At 42.0% G+C, this 14,522-nt stretch overlaps 1 protein-coding gene across 1 annotated transcript; it reads right to left on the bottom strand.

Moving 5' to 3' along the window:
• Positions 1 to 3,876: 3,876 nt before the first annotated feature.
• WDR12 (WD repeat domain 12) lies at positions 3,877 to 11,937 on the bottom strand. The gene is made up of 13 exons (XM_066189710.1): positions 11,794 to 11,937; positions 11,618 to 11,712; positions 10,503 to 10,597; positions 9,745 to 9,851; positions 8,794 to 8,909; positions 8,244 to 8,398; positions 7,535 to 7,580; positions 7,268 to 7,353; positions 6,942 to 7,082; positions 6,722 to 6,827; positions 5,664 to 5,796; positions 5,066 to 5,138; positions 3,877 to 4,339 (listed from the first exon to the last, which is right to left on the bottom strand). The coding sequence occupies exons 1-13, from the start codon at positions 11,832 to 11,834 to the stop codon at positions 4,262 to 4,264; spliced, it is 1,272 nt and encodes a 423-aa protein (XP_066045807.1). The 5' UTR covers positions 11,835 to 11,937; the 3' UTR covers positions 3,877 to 4,261.
• Positions 11,938 to 14,522: the final 2,585 nt, after the last annotated feature.

Genomic DNA, 14,522 nt, shown 5'->3' on the forward strand with positions numbered 1-14,522 from the left:
ATGGCAAGAAGATACTGCTGCGGGGGGAAACAAAAAATATTTGGTTTTCTACAACTTTTTTTTAGATAGCAGCCCTACAAACTGTTGTATCACAAATTATGAAAAATAAATGCAGAAGAATGCTAGGAAATGGCAAAAGCTATACTTGAGCTAGTTAAGCAAAATTATTATCTTTAAAATATGTCAGCAAAGACATAAGAGACTACAATTCAGACATCCCAAAAGTGAAAATATTTTTCAGTTGCTGCACTATACTGCAGCAGGCTGAGAAAATATTAGAAATAGAGATTTCTTTCATTAAGACAGACTTCTCTGGTATGTAGCACAATATTATTATTCTCAAAAATTATCTGGTCGGATTTGCCTCATAATCCTCTGTTTACATGTAGCAAGCAATACCTACAGATACTGCAGAGGTTCAGAGTGGGGCGTGGTGGGATGGTGCACAGCTTGCAAACTGCTCTTCTGGCAAAAGTCATGGCTGCTTTTTAACAGGACCATTTGGACTTGCAAATTTAAATCACAGCAGCCTAGAGGCTGGACAGCTGAACTAGGGAAACTGTGGTCTCCTCATCTTCTCATCTTTGGTGAGTTCATGCCAGATTCTGTGGCGCCAGTACCATACTAAACATCTGTTGTTTTGATTCCTCTGTTTAAATAGATTGGATTAGAAGGGGAGAAAAACCATCATCTCCTCCCCCTCACAATTCTGTCCAAAGCTTAGTTACTATGAAGACAAATCTTATTTATTTCCTGTCAGAAAAGGCTTCACTGACATGGAGTATTTGATTTTTTGGAGACTAGTTCTGACTCAGTTTTCAGCTACATTAAGATATAAGATCTAATTATTGTAAATTGCATGCAGGTAGGCTTCATGTAAACTCCTCTGTAAATCTGTATTAATGCCATTGATTTGGGTAGGCTTCACTGTATTAACTGACATGCTCTGTAATCAGAGCAGGTTAACTGAAACCAGGATCTGTTTAAATTTCTGATGTTTAGATCTGGAAACACTTTGTTTAGTATTGTAGCTGCAGGAGATAAGTACTATTTTCTGAAAAGCAACAGAGAATATCCATTGAAGGTCTCTGCATATGCTTAAACTTAAAGGCAAAATACTGATTGTTAAATCCATTATTCTTTCATATCCTATGCTTATATCAGGAGGAACATTTGCATGTTGATGTAAGATGGAAACAAGATCTTTTGTATAACCTCAAAAGTATTCTTGATTCCTACTCCAAGTATTAAAAACCTACTGCTAGCAAATCCTAACACCACATCTTATGCTCAAAATCCACCAAAATAACAACCAACCAATCCAAGACCTGAGAGATAAGATCTCTGCAATGGAGTGCAGGGAAATTCTGTCAAATTTTAAACCCAACACAACCCCCGCCCCCCCCCCCCCCTTTTTTTTAATATCAAAAGGTTTTTCAAATTTGTACAAACCCTTGCTCTCTTGGGCTAAAGCTTATGCAGAACCTGAGAGGAAAAGAATGGGAGAGAGATGGGAATTTGAGCTCTTTGAATTAGAAAACTTACTACTGGCTTTAACAGAGGACATTAGAAAACACATTTGTTGTGAATCCCAAGCATCATGGTGTGAACAACACTTCCCATTAACGCACACCCATGCCACACCTTTCAGACTTTGGTTCAATCTGTGTTTTGAGCAGAGGCTCTGGGTGTCCACATCCACTGTCCAATCAGCAATGTGCCTAAGGCTTGGAATCAATCACACAAATAAGGAATTTATGTCACCCGGTAGCCTTCAATGCTGCAAGTATTTTAAAAAATGAGAGTGTATCTTATTTGTTGTTGTTGTCCTCCTGATCCCCAAATAAGACCACATGACAAAGAATTCTTAGCCTGGCTGCCAGACTCTGTGGTAACACTTTGGTTACTGCAGCAAACTCAAACCTGCTAAGCTGTTCCACCAAATGTGTGTGCAAGGGTGTGTGCACAGATACAATGGTGACACCACTGAGAGGGGAAAATAGCTTAAGATTGCCTTCCTCTCTGGTGCTGAACAGCTTCAGAAAACAATCATGTCATTCTAACACTTGATACCATTTTTGGGGCTTTTCGAATGGTACAGGCAGCTGAGCGTGCCCTGTTGAAAGTAACTAGCACTTGTTATTGGCAGAGAGAATGAGCCATTTTCATGGATTCATATTCTATCAGTTCATACTGACTCTCCTCATGGTGCATAGATTTATCACTAACTTTGCATCCAGCTCTGCATCAGATGTTACCACACAGTCATCTTCAGTCTTTGGTGAATGTTTCAATTTCCAGTATTTCTTCTCTGCTTTGTCAGCTGTTTTTCTGACCTGTCTTGGGAGCAGAAATCCATGAGACTTCTGGTTTGTGCATGTGTGTGTAACAGACTTGAATAGTTTTCAAGAACTGGGATAGAGAGAGTGTTAAAGGAGAGGAATGAATTCACTGAGCATTTCCTGAAGGCTCTTCCAAGGGATTTCAGCTGTCTTTCACATGCAGTTTAGAACAGCTGTGGTCTGACTGAAGATCTGTACTTCCCTATTCTAAATTTATAGACCATAGACAGTAGGAAGTGTGATGGGAGGACTCTTTTGGATAAGCAATATAGATTATTGGGATGTTTTGCTATAGCTGGCTTATTATATTTCTCCATCCAGCTTTTTGTGAGTTCTGGTTTACATCCAGAGATAATTTCAAATATTTAAAGAAATTTCTTCGCTTAAATTATACATTATAGGCTGGAACTGTAAGTACTAATCACAGAGCATTTATTTCAATATTTATTTAGTTCTACAGTGTTTTTCTACTGAGATCCCCTGTTGGTTACAGGCTGCCAGTTGTCCAATGGAATAGATTGCAAAGACATGGAAAATCAACATTTTGAAATTTCAAGTATGAATATTGAAATTGCTACAGAAATTTACATTTTTGTGGTTTGAGTTATGTTTTCAGCATTCCCTACAGTACATGTCTTGATTTGGATGGCTTCATAGACTCATCCAGACTGAGCAGCTGTCTTTCCTAGACCAGACTTAGCCAGCTTCTCACTGGCAGCTGAAAAGCCACTTATTTCATGCAATTTATAGGACAATTTAAATTGGTTTGCTTGACAATTAATTTCAAGCCAACCATTTCTTTTGCCTGTAATTTGAGATCTCTGCCAATGAGCTTACATCAAACAAAATTGGTGATTCAAACCTGATTGGACTTTTTTTGGCATATAAATTGCAATGTAAGCTACTACAATTTGTCGTTAGCCAATGAAGTATCTGTGCAGGTCGCTGTAGCCTTGTGCTTCTCAAATTCAAGCAGGGTGTTAATCCATAAACTGCATTCACCCGTGGACTGGGGTGTGTCAGGGCCAGCTTGGCAGCCCCATTCTGACAGGGAGTAGAAATCTGAAGTGTGTTGGCCTAGTTCTCATTAAGTTCTGTTTTGATAAAACCTTTTGCCTTCCCCACAGCAAGGGAAAAGAGCACATGTTGAAATTTCAGAGAGGTCATGGAGCCTAAATCACATCCAACGCTTGTTTGGGACTTTTGTTTGTTATTGTTGACCATTGTCATTTCACATGATTATTTTAAATGGACTGCATGTCTGAAAGGAAAGTCGTATTAAAACAATCAAGATTACAGACTATTACAGACTATTCAAAGAACTGTCAGCCAAATATAAAAAGTATTGGTTTCAGGATAATTTATGGACACTAGTAATGTAGATATATTTCAAAAATACGTTGTACTTACACTGGTATCACTGCATGTTAATATGGTTTACTTAGTTCCTTCTTTGTCTGTTCCTTTGCCACAGTACTTTTCCAGACAGAGAGCTGAAATGTCATTTTATCTGAAATGACACACTAAACCAATGAGCTGTTGATAAAAGTTTTATTTTTTTTTTCCAACTGAAAGCAGGTAAACTCAAAAAATAATTTAGTCAGTGAGTAGTTTTTCTTTAAGTATCAGCAAACAGTTTACTTCTTATTTAAAGGGCTATACAAATAGTAATTTAAAAGATGTTAATTCAAAGTCATCAAAACGGGAGGAAATTACCTTTGCTTTGTTTCACATGAATCCCATTTGGGCTTTGCTATTTTTCTGTGAGAAATATGGATATAGGTTACCAATACAAAACCAGGAATAGCTCTCTGAGCAACAAACTCCTTTCTTCTGAAGTTGATTGTGTAGAGATGCTAATAGAAAGCAACTGCTGCAAAAATCTTGGTTTTTTAAAAAAGTCTTCTGGCTGTTGAGCTTCATGCCCCAACATCAGAGGCTGTAGCTGGGTATCGGTAGCAATACAGTTTGTTGTCTGCTCCTCCACTCAGTAACAACTGAGGAGAGAAGGAAACTGATTAGTAACAGAACTAAGCAAAGTAAGTACACAAAAGTTAAGGACTCAATTTTTCTTTCCTTTATAAAAAGTAGTAGTGAATAACGGACTGTTAATGCATGACTCAAACCCAGAATAAAAGTGCAGAAGCAACTTTGTCTCTTACTCTCCTCTTAAAATTAGAAGTGAAACTTTTGTAGTAAAGTTGCTAAATCTTTTCCTGACTTTTACAGTGAACAGGAGCCACCCTGACAATCTTGAACATTCACAGAATGGGAGTTTTTGGTAATTTTAAATACATGTGTACCACGACAGTAGCAGAACAGCTTGCTGTAGAGGATTATACAGTTTTCCCCTTCTACATGCACTGACTGCCACGCCCCAGCTTTACTTCATGCTGCTGCTTTAGTCCCAATGGCAGAAGACCACCTTGGAACATGCGTTTTCTGAGTAAGGTACAGTGCTGTTCTCGTCTCTCCTTGTTTGGAATATCACTATAATGCTCAGTAAAAACCACAGAGCTTCTGCTCTCACCCTTCCCCTTTGCAGTGTGGGGACATGCTGCAGTGCCTGTGACTCCACCACCCAGACATCAAACACAGCCCAACTACAACTGCCTGTTCTCTCCTAGTTTTAAGCATAAGGAAGTAACAGCGCATGACTGCTTTTAGCTCTCTTCTTAAACACCACGCATATAAATCAAGTAACTTGCTCTTCAGATTCTTACCCCTGCTTCTGTCCAGTCCACACACAGAACCTTGTCTTCGTGGGCAGCCAAGTCATACAGAGGAGCTTTGCAACTAGTGAAAAACAGGTTTGAAGCTACGTGAGCAATCACAGACAACAACTGGTCCCAGGGAGAAATGCTTTCCCAGAGCTATCAAACAGATGTGATCAACCAGTTATAAACACTTTGAGAGAGTACAGACACTGACCATCTGTGATACTTCCTCTGCTTTCCCCAGAGCCAATCACATTAGTATTATCCTCTCTCACATCCCCAAAGGGAAAAGCACCAACATTTTTCATCTGCTTGCAAACAACTTCGTGACTGAAATCCAATCAGCTGTTAGGAAAAATTTATTTTAGCTTCTTTCTTCCATGTGTAGATGCTGCTCAACGGTGTAACTTTCCAGCCCTGTGGTAGACTAAAAATATTTTTCTCCCTTTTATTTTATGGTTGACTTCCAAAACCTAAAGGGTTTTCACAAATGCCACACATGTTCCCACTGAATGTCTCTGCCTGCTTTTGCTGTTTCATGAGGGGTAGCTCACCCTGTAAGCTTACATGCCTTTGAACAACAAACAACTCAGGTTTATTTTACCTCCTTGTGTCCCAAAGCTTCACAATGTTGTCCAAAGAACCAGAGATCAGCTGATGCTCATGGGTAGGTGACCACTTCACTGATGTCACCCAGCCCGTGTGGGAAGTCAGAGACAGGAGAACCAAGGAGCCATCTGAACAGAAAGAGGAAAAAACACAGACATCAGCAGATGCTGAAACCAGCACTTTCAAGGTGTGTACAAAATCCAGTATGATTGCAGTTCAAACTATGTGTTAAGTGAACTTTAAATAAAGTCAACAACAATGTAAGCCACACAAGTTCTGGGGAAGAAAAAAACCCAAAGAAACAAACCAAAAAGAAACCAACCCAAAACCCCTCAAAATGTATTTTCTTGTCATTAAACTTCCTTTTCAAAAATATTTTTTTAAAGCAAACAAACAAAAAAGCTTTTATTAACAACATGTAATATGCTAGTGAACTTTGGATTAGATCTACAGAAGCTAAACAAATAAATGTTATTTACTATTTGCGGCCTTCCAGTACCTGAACAGAGCCTACAAAAAAGATGTGTTCAAGGCCAGGCTGGGTGGAGCTCTGAGCAACCTGCTCTGGTGGAAGGAGTCCCTGCCCAGGGCAGGAAGGTTAGAAGTAGATGATCTTTAAGGTCTCTTCCAACCCAGACCCTTCTATGAAATACGTCTGTGAAAATAAATCTGGCAGGCTCAGTCATAATATCTGTAATTCCATTTGTATATGAAATATAGTACCATGTCCAGGTGATTACTGTTTCACTTTAATGATTATCAGACCAGCCTCAGTCTTAACCTTACCAAAAAAAAAAACCCCATTCTGCAATTGCACAGTTGAAATTCATTAGCAAGTTTTAAAAAAAAATAGTGATTTCTAAATTATTAGGTAAGAAATTTAATGATGTCTTGCACAAGAATACAGAGGACAGATGTAAGCTTTGTATTTAATGAAACCCCCAAATGGCTGGTTTCAAGGAAAGGGATCAGAAAAGTTTGTGAGATGTGTCTTGACAGGACAAAGTTCTGATTTTAAAGAACATCTTTGAGACCATGCATGTTTAAGCTCACCTTTGCTGCGAGGATCCCATAGTCTGATATGTCTGTCAGTGCTCCCTGATGCAAGACGTCGACACAGGGGTGAGTAGGAGACAGAATTAAACACTTTGTTTCCTGTCTGCCAGTAAAGAAAATAATAACTCTAAGACAGGAGCTACCATTTTACACAGCTTTTTCTTTTTCTCTGAGCTGGACTTCAGCTGAACCTACAGACAGAGTATAATGATCTCACCAACGTTGATTTGAGATCTCCAGTCTCAGCATCCCAGAGTTTAATGGTGTGGTCCCATGATGCGCTGCAGATTTCTTCAGCATCTGACCACAGCACAGAGGAGATGGCTTCTGTGTGGCCAGAGAGGGTTGCCAGGGGAGTCTAGAATTTAATGGTGACAGATTTGAGTAAGTTATTAAAAAATCTATTATTTCAATAAATAAAAAAGTCTGATTATCCTGAGACATACCAGCAGAAGCTTAAAAGTCACCTTTTAGCAAACAGAAATTATCTGTTGTGGCTACACCTCTAAAGAAAAATCCAGACAAACCCAGAGCTCATCTTACCCTTGTTAGTCCCAGCTGATCAGTTTTCTGCTTTTTCCGTGGTCTGTTAGCTGCTTCTTCCATTTCATCCTCTTCATCTGTAGGTACTGGGACAGAAACCAGGCAGACTTGAGCTACAGGTTTTTGAATTCCATCTCCACGTAATTAAGCAAATCCCCATATTTATGGTGCCTACAACCATCATGCAGGGGATAACAAGATCTGAAATTGTGTAATTAAGCAAACCAGTAACTCAGCATAGTGATGCCTTATAAACTTACATCTTACCTGCAGACCAGATCTTTAACATCTTATCCCAGGATCCACTGCAGAACTGTATGAACAGAAACATTTAGTTAAATGTTGATCCAGATAGACCTTGGAAGAGAGATCTGCTTGACAAATGAACCAATGGGTTATAACACACAGTGCTGAGCTCCTAAAAATCCCCCAAAAATGTTTGGCATACATCAAGTTATTCTTTTTACTTCCTTTGTAGGAAAAATATCTACAAAATACCTATTTCCTTCAGCACCAAAAAGTTTGCCTTTAACCTGTTTGATGTTGAGTCAAGCTGGGAGCAATGACTCCACCTTTGGTGGGAATGCTCTGTTGAATTCCTGGGTGAAGGGGAGGAACCTCTCTACCACCTGCTTTTTCCAAGAACTCTGGAAATTTTTTTCCCACCAAAAGCACTGCAAAAATTTAGGTGAAATTTCAAAATAGTCCATTATAGCACAAAATCCTCATCCATTTAAAGTAAAATACACTTTAAAATTTAACTTGTTTTCTAAACAAAATGATTTTGTGATTCTATGGCTTAGCATTGATGTAACACTCCTAATTCTCAATAACTACCACTTATAACAAGACTGGAAAATTATTGCTGTGTCAAAAATCATGATGATGAATACCCATGCAAGGACAAAACCAGGATTTTTGAGGTACAGGCTGCTAAATCCCAAAACACAAAGGTTTCTTTCCAGAAGTCACTCACTTTGGTTCTTGTACAATCAACAGCCACAGACTCGACACTGCCAGCGTGTCCCCTGCAGCAGTGAAGGGCTTTCACTTTGTTTTTCTCCACGTTCCACTCCCAGAGCAGCACAGTTTGGTCCATGGAAGCACTGAGTAACAGGCATGATAAACTATCTGAGGAAAAGAAAAGTTACACTCATGCTCAACCCAGCTTTCCAAAGTCTTTATAAATAATTATTCTAATCCTAGAACAAATAGCAGATAGACAAAAACTCATATGTGTTTCAGTTTCCGTCATGTTACCCTGCAAGTACAGTTAATATAACTACATATACACCAGTATTTGCTAATGGAGACTGCAAGGTGGATATACAGCAATCATCTTAAAGTATTCATTCATTTATTACTGTCAAAGGACTATTTTATGCACACCATGACTTCATTTCTTACACCACTGACAGAGACTGAAATAATTACATTTAGATAATGAAATACTCACAGTTGAGGAATGCTAGCATTTCTCTCCCAGTAGATCAAACTACTACTACTCCCCTGCTATATATACTGACCTTGCTTCACCCACGCCACATCCTTCACTACTTCTGTGTGCCCAGCTACTGTCGTGATGGATTTTCCTTCCACAGACCAGATCCGAGCAGTCTGATCATAGCAGCCGGTCAATATCCTACAGGGTACAGCATTGGAAACATCATTGTCTTTAACACCAACTAATGCTTTTATGAAATAAAGCCTCAAACACAAACTTGGAAAACTCTCAGCAAAGTAACTGGCTTAAAAGAAATAGCTTGAAAGAGGAAAAAATATGTTTTTTGCTACAGAGCCAAGCTTTGTTAAAGCCTTGCAAACAGGAGGCCAAGAGTACAGGCTAGGAAGACAAGCAGTGAGAGTACTGCATGTTTTGGTTGCTGGGACTTTAGATCCCTCATACAATTTACATAATTCAAAACTTAATTTCTCAGTAAAACTAGTATGCTGCCAGAAGTTCTCAAAGCATTTTCAAATCTCTGCTTAATATATGAACATTACCTAGCTGATTGGAAAATGGATGTGAAAATACAGTAGAAAAAGGCACTGATGCCTCTTAGGCTTTTTTCCAGGAAAATCTCTGCAGAAAGCTATGCTATTCTATTTGTTGCTAACGGGTGTCATGTTGGAAGTCAAGGGTTTAAGCAAAAAAGAGTAATGAGGAAAACGTGCTTTCCTTTAAGAAAAAGGATACTAAACAGCATTTGTTGTGTTCATTTGTATAAGCAGAATATCAAGTTCAGTGTCTCTAGCTGTTTTCTACCTCGTTAAAGTCACTGTCATGTGACAGTGTAACCAGTGAACTGCTTACAAAAGCAAGCAGCTGACTGACTTGACAGGTTAAAAAAAAAGAAAAATAAAGCAAAGAGGGAAAAAAAACCCTGCCCAGGGGTTTATTAAAGAGAAAATACTGCTCTATACCATGGAGGAACGTGAATAAGCAAGACAAAAATTAGAACTGGCTTAATGTGTACCATTCTTCAGTGGCTTGAACAGAACTGATCCAGTCATCATGGAAGATGCATTCTTCTGGCTGAGGGGCCATGTATTTCTCCACATACTCTATTTCCACCACTTCTTCCTGAGCTCACAGACAAAATATTTCTTTACTGATACAGCATAGTTTTGGGTTTTTTTAATCACTAACAGTAAAATTTAACTGTAGAGTGGCACAAACAAACAAATTCATTTAGCAAAGGTCTTGGTATCCAAGTCTGTCACCACAACAGTAGAACTAAAGTATTGAGGAAAAAAAGTGTGAATTACATTGTTTTCCGTATTTTTATCAAATTACTATTAATAGCAAGCAGGAAGCAAAAGCAAGTGATTTCACTCCTTACATTCCTCTTCTTCTATATTTACTAATAGAAAACCAGTGCCTAAAACACTTTGCAACATTTTCTAGAAGTAATATTAAACATCCCCATTATCCCCTACCATAAGAGACAAAAATGCATTAATGATGAACTGAGTAAGAGAAGAATTTCCCCTCTGAACTGTACACACACAACAGATTGGATTACATTCCTTGCACTGCTCTGTCTGTAGTCTCTAATCACTGCAGTTCATAACAGATTTTAAGATATACGGAATTCTCCTGGGAAGTCAGAAAAGAAATGAAACTGGGGCAGGAAATCTACCTAGCTGACAGTGTAATATCTAAATCAGATTGAAGTAAACTGGCTAAGTCTGTTCTGCTGTCCAAGAAGGGGAGACATTGAGTATGACTTACTGTAGAAATATTTTCCATTTCCATGTGTGTGACCAGTGGCAATCGCAAGAACTGGCCATTGATAAGGAAGTCAAATTCCACATACTTGTGATCCTCTGAAACAAATTGGGAAAAATCAATGTTCAGGTGTCACTATTTATTTAATACCATCAAGAAAGGCATCGTTTTGTGACAGGCTCGGGAAAATGGAGCCAAGAAGAGTTTAAAAAAGACCCAAACATAAACAACCCCACAAAACCAAACCAAACCCCCAAAACAAATGGTAACAAGAACAAAACCGCCTACCAATTAGTTTCTTCGCCCAGTTTTAAGTGGGCAGCCCATTACTTCCACAGGATTATTTAAGAGGAAGGAAAATTTGCTGTTGGGATTCAAAGTGTTGTTTGTCTCTTATTGTATTTTCTCTGTAGCTATAGGTAATCAAATCCTAGTGGTGCTTCCTGACTGTTCTGTATGGATCTTGCCACTTGTTACCACCAGCTAGAGCCCTGTATCTGTGGCAGCAGTAGGAAAATCCTAAGAACTTTTGGTTCATATTTCTCCCTTTGTAATGGCATAAATGACAAAGGCTTTGCATTTTGGCAGAAGCACTGCACGGTGCACTAGTTTTCTGTTCAATATTGTTTGCAATGTCATGGGTAAAATGGGATTTTCCAACAACATTGGACAAGTGTCTTTCCTTAGATAAGCTTTCAAGTCAGTGGGCCCATTTCAGCGCTGACAGAACAGCTGAGGTTTTCTTAAAGGCTGTTATAAAAACCAAACCTCTGGTTTCTTTAATTTTTGTGCCAGGTTTTGGGCAACACTTCCATGCCCATCTGCTGCGGCAGCCTGGCCTGTGGCGCCGGGCACACGCAGTATTCCAGCCTTTGGTCCATTTCTCCTGGGAATGGCCAGCAGCCCCGGTACCCGCAGCGTTCCGGATCAAGTTCCAGGAGTGCCTCGCTGCAGGCAGCCGGGCCAAAGCAGCGGGGCAGGACCGGCTGGGGCTGTCGCCGTCCCCGCCGCGGGCCTGCGGGTACCGCCGGGCGGTGACAGCCCGCGCGGGGCCGGGCCCGGCCTGGGGACACGAGGGACGCCGGGCTCCGCGGCGCCGCCCCCGCCGCGGGACTTACCGTGCGCCGCCGCCAGCAGCTTGTTGATGAGCTGGCTGAGGTCGGTGGTCTCGGAGGTCGCGGGCACCGAGAAGGGCACATCCTCCACGGCGAACCTGCGGGCACAGCTCTCCGTTACCGCCTCTGCGTCACCCGCTCCCGAACCCACCCGCGGCCCGGGAGGGGAAGCGGCTCACCTGCGGTTCTCGGTGCGGAACCGCGCCGTGAGCTGCGCCATCGCTGCTGTCGCCGACACCGGCACGGACCACGTGTCGCGGCGCGCCCCGGCCGAGCCCCCCGCGGGACCGCGCGCCGCCCGCGTGCCGCGCGCCCGCCGCGCTCCCGAGAGGCCGCGCGCCGCCGCCTTCCCGGCGCCCCCCGCGCGCCCCCGCCCCGCTCCGCGCTGAGGGCGGGCGCGCGTGCGCGGAGCGGAGGCGCGCATGGCGGCGCGGCTGCGGGAGCGGAGCCCAGGTGGAGTAACGCGCCTCCGGCATCTCCCCTCGGGCCGCCGCCTTCCGCCGCCCCCGCCGCGGGGCTGTGGTGCCGAGGGTCGCGGCGGGCGCGGGCTGAGGCGCCCTCCGCGCTCCTCAGGGCTGGGGCGCGGGGGGCGCGTTCCGGGGCCCCTGGCAGGTGCGGGAGCGGCTCCTGTGGCCGCTCCGGAGCGCGGCCGCCCGCGCTGCCGGGCTGTGCCCCGTCTGCCGCCCGGGGCCGCTGGAGCGGTGGTCTGTGCTTGGAGTCACTCGGGTTGTGCTTCTCTGCGTGTCAAGCGACACACCCACAATAAACTGCCTACTAGAAGTAATAAGCCCAACGCGCGGTGGACTTAAAAAGATGCTGTAAGTGTGTTTAGTGTTTTGGGAGAAGGCTGCGCTTGTGTGAGAACATGCTGTGTGCTTGTGTTGTGCAGAATTTTTTTCCCCCACCTTCTTGACAGTTCCTCGTGTCTTCTGGGGAGCGGCTGGCGTTTCCCTGAGTGGTGGCTCGGGTGTTGGTGACTCCGCTTGTTGGAGCGGGCGGGCGTTGAGTGTTTGCTGTTTCGTGAAACTCTGAGATCTCATCTATTTCTTAAGCATACTTCAAAGACCTAACGTTGTTTGTCTGCGAAATTGACACAGGTGTATTTTGCGGTTATTGGTGTTGTCTACAAAAAACTGGCTTGAGAAACCTTTTAAATGTGAGTCTCCAGATATTCTCTGTGGTCTTAACAGCATCTGCCTCCTCTTCCACGACAGAGATAATGCTAGATTTCAAACCTGGTACAAGTTGACAAAGCTAATTGTAATTCCTTTACTGGGGAGTATCACTATGCCCTAATTTCCTCCCTGATACGTTTTACTGTAATTCATGCCCTTGAGAATTTGTGCGACTGTGAATGGTTGTGGAGAAATGCCCTCAGAGGGAGCTTTTTCAGACAGTGTATTTCGATTGCTGTTAGCCGTGCAGTTATCTGAAGTCTTCTTATAAAACCTCTAGAACATTTTGCAGAAAACCCAAAGGAGATTGATGGTGAAGCATTCAACTGTAGGTATTTTCTATTAAGTATAACCAACACCCTGCATACAGTGCTCATGATGGTTATCGTGTTTGCCTGTGCCAGCAGTTCCTGTCGCTGCTTGCTTTGTAGAGGTGAACCAAGGACAACAATGGCCAAAGATTTCCCTTTATTTGAGAAAAGTGCTTCCCAAATGGAAGCAGGGTGAAGGAAATAGACCTGTGGCATTAAAATACACTAACCCATGTGTTGGAAATGGCCCTGGAGTGCTGGACCTGGGGAAGCAGCCTATAAAGTGGTGGGGGTGGAGTTGTATTAAGGCTAAAGCTGAGGCATAGAGAACTGCCTGTGTGCTTTGAGGATGCAGCTCTTGTTCCCACTGTACACTGACATTAAACTTCCACATTTCTCCTTCAGCTGACTGTTGAATGTGTGATACAGTGGTGTTACAGTGGGAATTTTTGTGGTGCTCACTTAATGTTTATGAAGAGATCCTTATGTGTTATTTACACGTTCATGACAAAATATCCCTAGGTGTACCTAAATATACAGGATTTAACTCTTCTGTTTGGGGAGTTGGTCAGTAATATTTATATGACTATAAGGTCTATTAACTGTGTATGTGCTTGTACACCTCTGTAGAAGGGTATTTCTTTAAGACAAAAAATAATAATCTTTGTTATTAACTGTTGTTAGATACAGGATATTGGGCTGCCTGGGTCATTGGTCTGTCCCCATGGAGCTGTCTGTCCTCGTGTTCTGTGGTTGGGTTCCAGCATGCTCAGAGTCGGTGTCATCAGTATCTCTGGAACAAACTCAGTTTATCTCAAAGAACTAAATGTGCTGCTTTCGCAAACTGCCATGTCTTCTTTACGTCTTTGAACTGAGAGGAAATGGTTGAGTGATTATGAAACCTGGTTTTCTGGGTTTTGTTTTTCATTTGCTGCTAAGATGCTTCAGACGTTGTAACTGAAACATAATTGTTCTCAGATCCAAAGCTCAAAAATATTTGGTAAACATGAGGTAACTTCATTTGGAACTTGGTCTGGAGTGTCATCACTTGAAAATTGAATGGAAAAATAAATCTGCTTTAGATTAAAGTATTAATATATTGAGCATATGAGCAGCTTAACTTCTCAATGTTGTTTGTATCAGCAGGATGCTTTATTCAGCTTCAAAAGCCAAGGAGATGTGGATTTACTTTGCCTGTGTCCTTTATACCTTTGCAAAGCAGAATAAGTCTGTGCTTTAAGAGTTGTACAATTCTTTTGAAGTTACTCTCTGGCCTGTTACAGTCTCCTTACAAAAACTGTAAACAGTTGAAATAACACAGCCAAGAAGGTCCATCCTGAGGAATTTGCTTGCATGGTGTGGTGAAGAAGATACAGCTGGTAGGAGTCATGTGCTAATATAATGCAGCCTGTCTTTAAAATA

Source organism: Chamaea fasciata, unplaced genomic scaffold (genome assembly GCF_029207755.1).
Source record: "Chamaea fasciata isolate MVZ Bird 193981 ecotype frontalis unplaced genomic scaffold, bChaFas1.0.hap1 SCAF_8, whole genome shotgun sequence".
Taxonomy (NCBI): Eukaryota; Metazoa; Chordata; class Aves; order Passeriformes; family Sylviidae; genus Chamaea; species Chamaea fasciata.